The sequence below is a fragment of the Siphateles boraxobius genome, unplaced genomic scaffold (genome assembly GCF_051911475.1).
Source record: "Siphateles boraxobius isolate OS27281-9 unplaced genomic scaffold, OSU_SipBor_1 29, whole genome shotgun sequence".
Taxonomy (NCBI): Eukaryota; Metazoa; Chordata; class Actinopteri; order Cypriniformes; family Leuciscidae; genus Siphateles; species Siphateles boraxobius.
Window position 1 is genome coordinate 3,000,001 of NW_027508908.1, and position 12,376 is coordinate 3,012,376.

The 12,376-nt window shown below is 39.0% G+C and overlaps 1 protein-coding gene and 1 long non-coding RNA gene across 3 annotated transcripts in view; one reads left to right on the top strand and one right to left on the bottom strand.

Annotated features, from left to right (window-relative positions):
* Nucleotides 1–10,194, bottom strand: part of mast1a (microtubule associated serine/threonine kinase 1a) — a 61,037-nt gene extending 50,843 nt beyond the window's left edge. For both annotated transcript variants that reach the window (XM_077246071.1, XM_077246070.1), the window contains exons 1-2: nt 9,466–10,194; nt 2,995–3,026 (exon numbers count right to left, since the gene is read on the bottom strand). In XM_077246071.1, coding sequence (XP_077102186.1) covers nt 2,995–3,026; nt 9,466–9,516 — 83 coding nt within the window. In that variant the 5' untranslated portion in view covers nt 9,517–10,194. The remainder of the gene's footprint in view (nt 1–2,994; nt 3,027–9,465) is intronic.
* On the top strand, nt 6,672–7,978 carry LOC143753978 (uncharacterized). Its single transcript, XR_013207847.1, has 3 exons — nt 6,672–6,762; nt 7,657–7,779; nt 7,887–7,978. It is a non-coding gene; the product is annotated as an uncharacterized LOC143753978 (long non-coding RNA).
* Nucleotides 10,195–12,376: the final 2,182 nt, after the last annotated feature.

Here is a 12,376-nt window from a genome sequence, read left to right on the forward strand (position 1 = left end):
CGGTGGTGAGCTCGTATCCTGCAGCCGGTGCGGTTCAGCAGTCCTGGAAATGTCATATTGATCGTCTGCTGATTAATCTACTGTATCAGCCCAATTAAACAGCGTGACCTGTACTGAGCATATAAGACAGATCAGTTATTAGCTGCCATAAGAAACTACAAAAGCCATTCCACATCTCCTTGTCTCTTCACACACCTCCCAAGAGAGCTCTATTCATACACACAAATACAGGTATTGTGTGCTAGTCCGTGGAGAGGCTCTTTAGCAGTTATGTTAATGCTATTACTACCATTACTAACAACAGCCATTCTGATCTGATCAGCATACAAGAAGCCCAAATTCTCACAGTAGCTAATGAAACCCACACAGTCACACACTCTCTAACACCAAATCTGTGAAACTGAGGTGTTGTGATTCTATATATAGACAATAAACAGAGAGATCACACACACAAGTGTTCAGTATAGACAGGCAGAGACACACACACAGTCATGCCAGAGAAGGTTCAGCACCAAGGCCAGCGCCTCATTCCCTGTCTGCAAGGCTCAGACTCCACAGCACTGGCTCTCCAGGGGTTTGAGTCAGGACAGGATTTTACATTTGGACAGCAACACAGTGCATATCATTCAAAAGTTAACAAAATGTCCATTAGATAAATACTTTGACCTCAAAAATAAATGATCAACTCTTGAATTTGAAAGTTTCATGTTCTTGGAAGCCAATAATTCACCACACAAAACCCACCGTGGTTGCCAAAAACCATGAATACTCGTGTGCAAGTTGCATTTTTAATTTATTGTTTGTATTTTCTTGCACAGTACCTGCTCATGGCTTTCAATTATGTTGGCATCTTTGACATTATGCCGAAATACCATATGGTGATTGGATGCATGGAGATTGAAGTCAATAACAAAAGATATGGGAAGTGTTTTCTCCTGTCTTTTAAAGTAACACCAGGTAACTTTTGCTCTCGGGGTCCCCCTACAGTTGGGAAACAGTATTGTCCTCTACTACTGTCGTAAACTCTGTCATCGTGCATTTGTTGACAACCGTGATAGCCCTGAACACTGTAGGAGGAGGTCACATGCAGGTGTTCTGCTTGCGTCGCGTGTGAAATGTCTTCAACCCAGGTACAGTAGCATATATTTCAGCATGTCATATGAATATAATTTCATGGGTTTTATTTTTTTTCTAACGACAAATGATCGCGATGATCACGTTTACAAGCCAGTGTCATTATAGTAGCCTAGTCTATTGGTTACCGTTTTACTGAATCTATATGATACTTCAATGCAATGTTTGAGTGGTAGATAATAACCATATATCGTCAATATTATAATATCAAGCTACCATAAATAAATCTGCAAATTTTACAAATCGATTTGCATTATAGCTTGAGGCAAGACAAATATCATTACCTGATTCATGAAGATAAACGGAGGATAAGATAGCTTCCGTAACATAGACAGGCAGACAAAAAAACACCCCAGACTACGGGGTGTCATTGGTTGTTGCGTTAAATGTTACCCAGATACAATAGTGCTATTTTCTGATTGGCTAACAACACCAGACGAACAACACCAGAGGAGACACGCTTGAATTCATGCCTGTTCCACAGTGAGAGCGGCGCGGCCAGAGTTTTGGGCGCTGCGGCATATTAAATATATTACAAATAGTTTTTCAGCGTGAGAAATACAATGTGTGGCGGGAGAGCATGACAAAAGACCGAAATGAGTGACTGTCACGCTCAATGCGTGACACTTGACAGCCCTGCGATTTTAAGGATGTGGGGGTGGTGGTGGAAGTGACGTATATGCCGTAAAGCAGTCGAGTTTTGTAGTTCTCTTTGTTCGCCGGTAACTACCCGAAACCCGAAGTTTAAAAGTACGATTAAAAACGCTACAGACCCCGTCAGGCTATGGCAGACGTGTCATTCAACCTATTGTAAGTCGATGTACCATCACAAGAGACTTGGAAATATATTATGAAGGTTGAAAAGTTACCTGGTGTTACTTTAAAAGTTGATAAGACTATTCATTTTGCTATCCTAATTATGCACAGTTTATGGTTGGTTGGAGTTTTTTATTTGCATGTAGCACTTTCCTCTCCTGTCTGCAAAACTATTAGGACAGACACATTTTGGGACCAGCTCTAGTACTCCAGCATAACTGCACTGCTGCAGCCCCGCAGTACTTCAGGTCTCTATCTTAAACACTGGTGCAATGATGCCCTCATATGCTATATCACTTCAAGCCTGTACGGCATTACCGAACCCCATACTGTTGCACTGTATTACTGCACTAGTGTATCACTGTATGCCTGCATCGCTACACTAAAGTTTTAAAGCATCCTTGCATTAAAGCATTAGTGTATCGCTGCGTTCCTGCATTGCTGGACTGATATATTGCTGCAGTACTGCAATGATTTTATTGATGCTTTCCTGCATTGCTGTACTAGATGAAGAACCAGTGAAAGTGATATCGTGTCCCTGCATTACTCTGTTGTGTTCCTGCATTTCTGCACTAGTGCTTTGTTGTTTTCCTGCATTACTGCACTGATGTAAGCATCTGTAACGGACTTTGCATCTGTAATTGCATCTGTAACGGACGTAGGCCACGAAGAGCTGAGCGTGTGTAAACCTCACTCACCGGGCCTCTGTCGATAGCGGCTGTCGGAGCGAGTCGGGAAGGACCGGTTGCATTTGGTGCCGTGACCCCGATAGGAGTGAGGTTTAGGGGGGTGAGTGTAATGGACGTAGGCCAGTAAGAGCTGTGTGTGTAATCCTCACTCACTCATTCAGTACATTAAGTAATTTCAATGTTGACAGGTGCAGTGAAAATGGACACGAATCTGGGGTTGTTTTAGTATTGGGTTTGAGAAAAGTGCTTTTACTCAGTACCACATTATGCTAGGTCCCAGCATAAAAAAATCCAGACAACATTTGGACAAATAAATGCAGAATCAAATCAAGTAAAGCAGATTTGCTACACTCACCCACTGCTCTTCCTGGGCAGGGGAAGATCCTTCTGGAAGAGAGAGAGAGAGAGAAAAATGATAGACTGAGTGATTATATTACCCAGTGTAAAATGATACCATCAATAACTGCTCAATACCAGTTTGCTTTAGGACATAAATATCTTGATGAAACCAAACTGGAATAATCTTATGCCAGCTGACATTCATTATGACCCATAATGCTCTTCAGATCTCTGAGACAGAGGACAGCACTTAGGGGAGAATAATCCCAAAACATTAATGGCCAATTACACAAACAGGGTCACTGGAGAGAGAGATAGAGAGAGAGAGAGAGAGAGAGAGAGAGAAAATACATGTTAGATAGCAGGAAAAAGGCCATGCTGGTGCATGTGATGGTACACTAAGGGTTTCTGTCGGAGGGAAATGACTTCACCCACTGTGACTCACTTTGATGACATCGTGTGTGACATGGCTTTCCTGCGAGCATGACTGGCGCCACTGAGCAACTAATGGAGGATTAAGTGGACAAATAGTCTGTGGCCGGTGTGTGTGTGTATGTGTGTGGGCTGCGTCCTACACTTTAAAATAATACTTACATTTTTTCTAATATATAACCATAATACTCTCTGAAACAAAACATGTTAATTTTCTATTTACTGAAAAAATGATGGACAGACCGACAGCCTGATGGATGAATGGATGGATAGAAACACATGCAAATTAACACACTGAATTGACACATCATTTTCAGTTAAGAATATATATAGTGAGGACAGACAGACAGACAGATAGATAGATAGATAGATAGATAGATAGATAGATAGATAGATAGATAGATAGATAGATAGATAGATAGATAGATAGATAGCAGTGATCACAGTCATGTCACACTGAAGGAAGAGTCTCCATTGCTACTTCACAGAATATAAATCCATCCAACTGAAGCAAAGAGTGAGAAAAACACGAGTGAAGCGAGGAAAGACGAGGAAACAGAAAGATGAATCGAAAGGATGTCGCAGTTGACAAGTGAGACAATGAGGGGGAAGCAACAGTATTAGAGAGCAGATCAATTCATAGGAAAAAAAAAGACTGAACCCTTCAAACGACTCCGTGGATGGATGTATTATTTAAAACAGCTTATATTTTTATGTTAGCTATACATTTTCTGAAGGAAATGTTGTGCAAAACACCACATAAGTGGTTTCTTACTGGCCCAAGGTCCACGTTTTACATTTTTTTATACTTTTTACTTCATTGGAATGGTACAAACTTTGGTGACTTTTGTGGCTAAATGAAAACGCTAAATGGTCTTAGAACAGAATCAGATAAGATAACACTGATCTGGTCTGTTTTGACAGCTGAGGATCACAAGTATGAACCCTAAGTGAGGCACACCAAAGGGTTAATACTTCCTAACCTCTAACCCTATGAGCTAAAAAAAAACAAGGAAAACCACTCAAAACTGAGCTCCGATTTCCATTCCGAGACTGTGTGTGACTTTATCACTTAGATAAAATGTCTTTCTCATCGACTGTCTGCACTCCACAGGGAGCAAGAGAGCAGGAAAAATAAGCTGTTATTTTCTCCACAGTAGCACTTCATTTACATTTTCATAGTTCTCCTCTTTGAACTCGGAACTGTGAGTGGAAAACCGCTCTGATCCTGGCATTTCGTAATTTATTCGTTAGAATGTCGTTTTCTGCACTTTGTTTGGATGTTTAAGTCAAAGGTCAAAGATTTTATGATCCGACAGCATATCCCAACACTGCTGTACTGTCTTACTACACTCAAGTACATACTTGTATGTATGTAAATTTGGATGCACTCACCTTCCCAAGCCTGTGTTTCTACTTTTCTCTCATTCCCAATGGAGTGAATAAGCTGAAACAATATAAGTCGCAGAAAGTAGCATATCTATTGCATGCTTTGACATAGTGGCAAAAGACGATATTGACAAACACTAGGCTCATTAAGTCTGTGAACTTCCAGACCGGTGATGAATAACATTCAGCCTACAGCTGAGACTAATGAAACAGACTGGGCTCAACGCCCAGAGGAGAGAAAGCCCCCTCGTTCCCACAGGAGATAAAACGATGGATGGATAAGAGGACTGAGGGTAATAACGCAGTCGCCACACTGCAGGACCAGGCTGTCAATCATAGAGCAGCTACAGACTGGCCGAAATTACTCCACAGCTGAGTATTTACTGAATCATCCAGGATTCAATGTTTTAGCAGCCAGAATTTAATAAAAAGAACATATATTATTACATACAAGATCAATATTTTTTGCGTGATATTTTAAATATGATCCATATAGCTACTTCGATGTAATCCCTCAAAATGTACTAGGTTAAGATTACCATAATGCTGTTTTATAGTAATAGAACAATATACTCATAATCATGCGTACGCAAGTATGATTAGTGAATCAGTTTACACTGTTGATGAATTGATTCAAAACTCTAACGGAACAATTTATTTGAATCATGATTCAAAAAGGGCCCAGTCTCCATGTGAGATTTTAGTGTGTTTTGGTAAAAGAAAGTTTGGGGTCAATTTTTTTTAAAAATTCATTAATACTTTAAATTATCAAGGATGCATTTATCACTGTTTCCACAAAAATATTAAGCAGTACAACTGTTTTTAACATTAATAATAATAAGAAATGTGTTTTGAGCAGCAAATCATCATATCAGTGACGCTGAAGACTGGAATAATGGTGCTGAAAATTCAGCTTTGATCAGAGGAATAAATTACATTTTAAAATATATTACAATAGAAAAGGTTTATTTGAATAGTAATAATATTTCACAATATTACCTTCTTCTGTATTTCTAATGAAATAAATGCAGCCTTGGTGAGTAGCCTAGAAGAGACTTTATTTATGAAAAAATAACTTTTGAACGATAGAGTAAATTAGTGCATATAAAATGTAAATAATACAATAGTAAAATATTAAAATATAATTATTTTCATTTAGTGACAAAACAGTATGGAATTATGCATGTATTGTTTTAATTACTATATTATACTTTTGCATTTACATAAACATCACAATATATACTGAATATTATCAAAAGGCTGAAAATTTGCTTAGTTTTTTTTTGCCATATTACCCATCACTTCTTTACATATAAACTCTCTATCATATTTATTCTCCAATGCCATGAGCTGTTAACTGCCTGCCATTAACTGCCTAATGGGGCTTGAAAGAGCAGATTGTGCCTGTCCCAGGACAACCAGACCCTCCCTATCCAGTGAGGGCCTCTGATAGCCTGATGGTGTGGACTTGAATGTGTGTTTTTGAGAAGTGTGTTTGTGTCTCTGTAAGCATTTTCCGTAAGCCTATGCCTCGGTAAGCATTTATTAGAATCAAAGTGGTGGCTAGTGAAATCTATGCGTCCTGTATGTACACACACACACACACACACACTAATCCATGCAGTATCCTAACTGACTGTGGGTTTTCCATCGCTTTGATGCACCTTTACACAATAAAGCTGCATCCAATCATTAAGCTTCCTTGAATTCCTGAGAGGTCAATTCCCAAGTGCACAGATTTCTCAGAAGTGCTCCCTGAAACAAAGCCTTAAGTTGGTCAAAACTCCCAGGCATCCCTGAAAGCAACCACTAATTTGTGGTCTACATTTAATCACCCATAATGCTTTGCAGACTAAAAGCCATTCCAACTTCGCATCTCCTAGATCCAGATGGCATTTTTGTCAGAAAACAGAGCTGCAAACCTGGATATGTGACTACCGGGGTGTAGATCCTAAATATGACAGTGTATTTTTTTGTAAAATGTAAAAAGGGGACTTTTTTTTTTTTTTTTACATAGGCCTATAATATTTCCCCCTGAGGTACACTTATAATTTAATTATATTTTGTACCAAAAACAGGTAAAATATAGTTATAGGCCATAGTTCTATGACCAATTACTATCCTCACACTTTTAGAATTAAACCTTTTTTTAAACTAATTTTTTTTTTCGGCTGTGCCTTTAAGACTTCTATGTAAACGTCCTTTTTATTTGTGAAATGAGCTGCTGCATTTAAACATGAGCTGTATGTTTTCTGTCCGGATTAATATGGTTTTAACTGCCCTTTCTTTCAAAAACAACCTCTTTGCAAAGCCTGATTTACATTTACAGATTCATAAACAATCAGAAACCTATACATATTTATAAACTTAATATACATTAGAGGGATTTGCACAGTGAAAGCCAAAAACAACTTAAGATTTATATTGTTTCCCTCAATTATGGTGTTAAGATTATATTCACATTACCTTACGGTGACTGAACACGCCGTGTATTGTGGCAAAATTTGTGGAAGAATGCAATGGAAACCATTTTTACAGTTTAGTTTCAATATTAACCACTTTTTTTTCTCTAAAGAGGAAGTTTTGAGTACAGAATTAATACTGCTTTTAATGATACAATGAACTCCTTTATCACACACACACAAAAATCAAGAAATGTTTTATTCCTAATTGTAATGACGAATTTAATTTTACAAGTAACAACAATGATGAGTATAGACATTTTGCACTGAAATGCATCATAAGTGCTTGGCTTTTAATGAAAATGTTTCTGAAATTACAGTCAAAATGAGCAGCTAATACTGATGTCCAGCACTTTAAGCTAAAGTATAAACTCTTGAGTTCTCTTATTTTCCAGTTAAGGAGCTGAAAAGTGGTGACCTTTTTGCGAAATCTCTAGCGGTCTGGGGTGGAGAGCAGCGGATCAGCTGGAGCTTGAAAATGCTTGTTTATTTTCAGCAGTGAAAGAGGGGAAGTGAAAGTAATACGCACTTTTTGTTTTGACTTCATAGAACAGCAGATGGTTTCCGTGCTGTACCAACAATAATACGACAGCTCAAACCCTCTTTTATGCTTTTTTCCCCCCAGTTATGTTGCTCTGGGCAAGAACCGGAGACATGAAAACAATAACTCCCAAACCACAAAGCAAATATGAACTCCTGTGAGTAGGCTGGAACCTAGTGAGTAACTTACAATAAAAACAAATCTAATCCTGTTACGGTTTAGATAACACTTTACATTTATATATGTTGGGCAAAGAAATCCGTTAAGTGTTTAAGTGTTAATAAATCACACTGTGAAAACTAATCACTAAGAAATCACAGTATCCAGGGATTACCCAATTTTACCGGCCAGTTTATTATTATTATTATTATTTTTAATCAAACTTCAGGGATCTCTTTACGATGAACAAACTTAGCTATCTTTAAGTGCACCAAAAAGTGAACTAAATAAAATACAAATAATCTACTTCAATTAGCATTCACATTGTCCCTGGCCTTGAAAATGGATTCATTTCTTTTAGGATCATTTCATTTTATTCCTTGAATATAACTCATATGGAAAAAATAAATATGATACCTTTAAAGGGATAGTTCACCCAAAAAAGTCTTCATCTACTCACCCTCATGTTAAGACCTTCCTGTTAAGACTTTTGTTTGTCTTAAGAACATAAATTAAGATGTTTTAATGAAATCTGAGAGCTTTCTATCCCTCCATTGACAGTATACGCAACTACCACTTAGACGCTTCATAAAGACATCGTAAAACTAATCCATATGAATCGAGCGATTTACTCCTAATTTTCTGAAAAGACAAAATCTCTATATATGATGAACAGAAGCCTTTAATTCACATATAAACCTTCATCAATGCACACATCAGATATGGTAAATGGAAGCTCAAGCATGCTTGCTTGACGTTCGAGAACCAATGAGGTTCATTTTCTTGTTACGCAGCACATTTGAGCTTTCTCAAGAACCAATGAGGTTTGTTTTCGTGTTTCAAGCTTGTTCGGTTGAGGTTTTCTTTATATGTTTGCTGATCAATGTTCTACATGAATAGAAATTCAATCTGTTCATCATAAGAAGCGATCGTGTCTCTTCAGAAAAGTTGACTCAGCCATTCAATTCATATGGATTAGTTTTACTTTAGGAACTTTTTGAAATGTCAAAGTGGTAGTTGCGTAGCTGTCAATGGAAGGACAGAAAGCTCTCAGATGTCATCACAAAAAATCGTCATTTGTGTTCTGATGATTAGGGAAAGTCTTACGGGTTTGGAACGGCACGAGGGCGAATATGATGACAATTTTCATTTTTGGTTGAACTAACCCTTTAAGGTGTTTTTGTTTGTTTTCTTGTCTTTCGGAGCTTGAAAGATCCAGTCCCCATTCATTGGAATGCCACTGAAAAGAAATTTTCAACCGTTTTGCTAACTTCTGCCATTTTGCCAATTTAAATGACACGCCCTCCGAAGACACGCCAGCCAATCCGATCTTGCAAACCCCAACGCTTTAAATAATTGACAGAGGGAGTTTCTGGTTGGTTCCAGTCAAACAGCTGGGATTTCTCAGTCAAGACAGGTAATAGAAACATTTTATATGGGATGTTAAAAATAAATGGCTTGCAACAGCTTTAATGTGATCCAGTTTGTGAATAACAAAACTCACCTGCATCCTCCGCCGGCGGATGACACCGGAGTCATCCATGGCATCGCTCATCGTGTCTGTCTGACTAAAACCCTTCACATCCAAATCCACGTGGTGACAGACGCCTACAGCTGATGTTCAGAAGTTTTCCACCGTTTGCATTTCCCCCCTCAGGTACAGAAGATCATGGGCGTTGCAAAGCGATGAGCGAGACACATCAACAACCAGAACACAACTGATGGAAAGTACATCAGTTAACGTTAACTGTTCAAAAATAAACCGGAAAATCGTTTTATAATCGATTAAAACGCTCCGATCTCGTCAAAGTGCCTGGTTTTTACAATCAGAAACGAGTAAAATATTCATTTTGAGTGCTCTTGATCTTCACTTTTTTCTGTCCGCGCGGACACGACCGAGGCGCGTCCTTTCGGAGAGATCGAGGTCCTCTTTGGACATCTGGAGCACTAATGGACCACGGTCTGTCCCCCAGAGGACATCGCCATCAGATCATATTCGCTGGCTGGCAGCTGGATCAGTAATGGCATCATTTATGTGAAATGCACCCTTCTCTGATTGTTGCCGTGAGCTTCTTTCTAAAACGAAATATTGCAATCATCCCTTCCTGTGGTACACTGATGAGTGCACGTGAAAAATGCACAGGATACCGCCGCCTCTGCTGATAGATCCAAATACACACCGTGTGTGTGGAGAATGCGCGTGTGTAATAACGAATCTCCTCTCACAAGAAGCACACGTTAACCCTTTGAGCTCTGAGCTGATGTAGGTGGCGCCAAGCAGAAGTCAATCTTGCAAAACAAGTGCAGAGCGAATTGACACTTAATATATGTATTGTATAATATATCATGTTTTTGTGTAATGTATTTATTAAAAATAACTTTATATATTGTGCCTAATTCCCCTTTAATAAATGCAATATATGTTATTATCATATATTTGTATGTGTTTGTGTGTATAACATAACATTATGACCAGTCACAGCACATGTGAAGTGATCATCGCTTATATCAATAATAATCAATGTGTTGGATGCAGGAGAAAAGGGCAGCAATAAAGATCTAAGGGATTTTGACAAGGGCCAATGGCAAACGCTGTAAAAAATGTTTTGTTTCAACTTAAAAAAGTAAGTGTTCGTGCTGCCTTAATTTTAAGTTTAGTCAACTCAGATATCCAAGGTGTCACATAGTAGCCTACAACTTCACATTTCAAGTTGACTGAAATTAAAATGTGAAAGAAGCACAGACACTTAAGTCAAAACAGCTATTTTTTTCACGGACTTGTGGGTTGCTCCTGCATGGTCAGCAGTGGTGAGAATTTACAGAGAATCAAGTGGTCTGAGGAGGGACAAAACAAACCTGCGAAAGGGTTTTGGGCTCGCAAGGCTCATCGATGCACGAGGGCATTGAAGGATATTCCGTCTGATCTGAGCCAGCAGAAGGTCTACTGTGCAACCGGTCACACAAAATTTTAATAATGGTTATTATGAGAAATGTGTCTCAACGCACAGTGCATCACACTCTGCTGTGTATGAGGTGCGTAGCCGCAGATCAGTCAGAGTGACTAAGATGATCCCTCCACCATCGAAAAGCATCTACAATGAGCACGCGAGTGTTGGAACTGGACCTTGGAGCTGTTGAAGAAGGTCATCTGGTCCGATGAGTCCTGTTTTCTTTTACATCGTGGCACCAGTGGGGGGACGACAAGCCGGTGGAGGGAGTGTGACACTCAATGCTCTATTGGGAAACACTGGGTCTGGCCTTTTAATGTAAATTTTGACACGTGACACCGACCTAAACATTGTTGCAGACCAGGTACTTCCCTTCATGACAATGGTGTTCCATGGTGGAAGTGGCTCTTTCAGGAGGATAAAACTGCTTTCACACTGCACACATTGTTGAAGAGAACATGATGAAGAGTTCAAGGTGTTGCCCTGGCCTCCAAATTCCCCAGATCTCAGTCCAATTGAGCATTTGTGGGATGTGCTGGACCGACAAGTTCGATCAACGGCAGCTCCACTTCACAACCTACAGGACTTGAAGGATTTGCTGTTAAAACACAGGACACCTGCACGGGTCTCGTAGAGTCATGCCTCGGTGGGTCGGTGCTGTTTTGACAGCACGTGGAGGACCAACAGCATATTAGGCAGGTGGTCATAATGTTTTGGCTCATCACTGCTGTATATTGTATTGTGTATATATTGCATTTGAGATTATAAATTAAGGAAATAAGAAGATCTCCAGTCTTCCACTAGGAGCATGTATACAAATTAAATGTTTTTCATTATGACATATATTTTTTATATTTAGGCCTATAATATGTATACTATATGTATATGTATGTATATATAGATATGTGTGTGTATATATATATACATGAATAATGCAAAATATAGTTATATAGGTAACGCTTCATTTTACAGTCCTGTTTCCCATGTACATACTATGTACTTATTATAGCAATTACAATAACTGGGTAATACTAACCCTGAACCTACCCCTAAACCTACCCTTAATCTATGTACTTACCTTATATTACCCAGTACTTTCTAGGTAAGTACACTGTAAGTACTGTACTGTAAAATGAAGCGTTTCCGTTATATAAGCGATTCATAAAAGAGTGTGTGTCAGCAGTATTTTAGACAGTGTGTGTGTGTGTGTGTGTGTGTGTGTGTGTGTGTGTGTGTGTGTGTGTGTGTGTGTGTGTGTGTGTGTGTGTGTGTGTGTGTGTGTGTGTGTGTGTGTGTGTGTGTAAATATTAGACTTCCCCCAAGCTAGTCATGGGTTCCTTGTTTAGTTTAGATGAAATCTGGTACCTTTTTCATTGACAGACAATGTGTTCCTTTGAACAGTGTTTAAGTGTTTAGAGGGTGGACCGTCCACCTGACAATGAAAACAGTGTCAAACTTGTCTGCAGA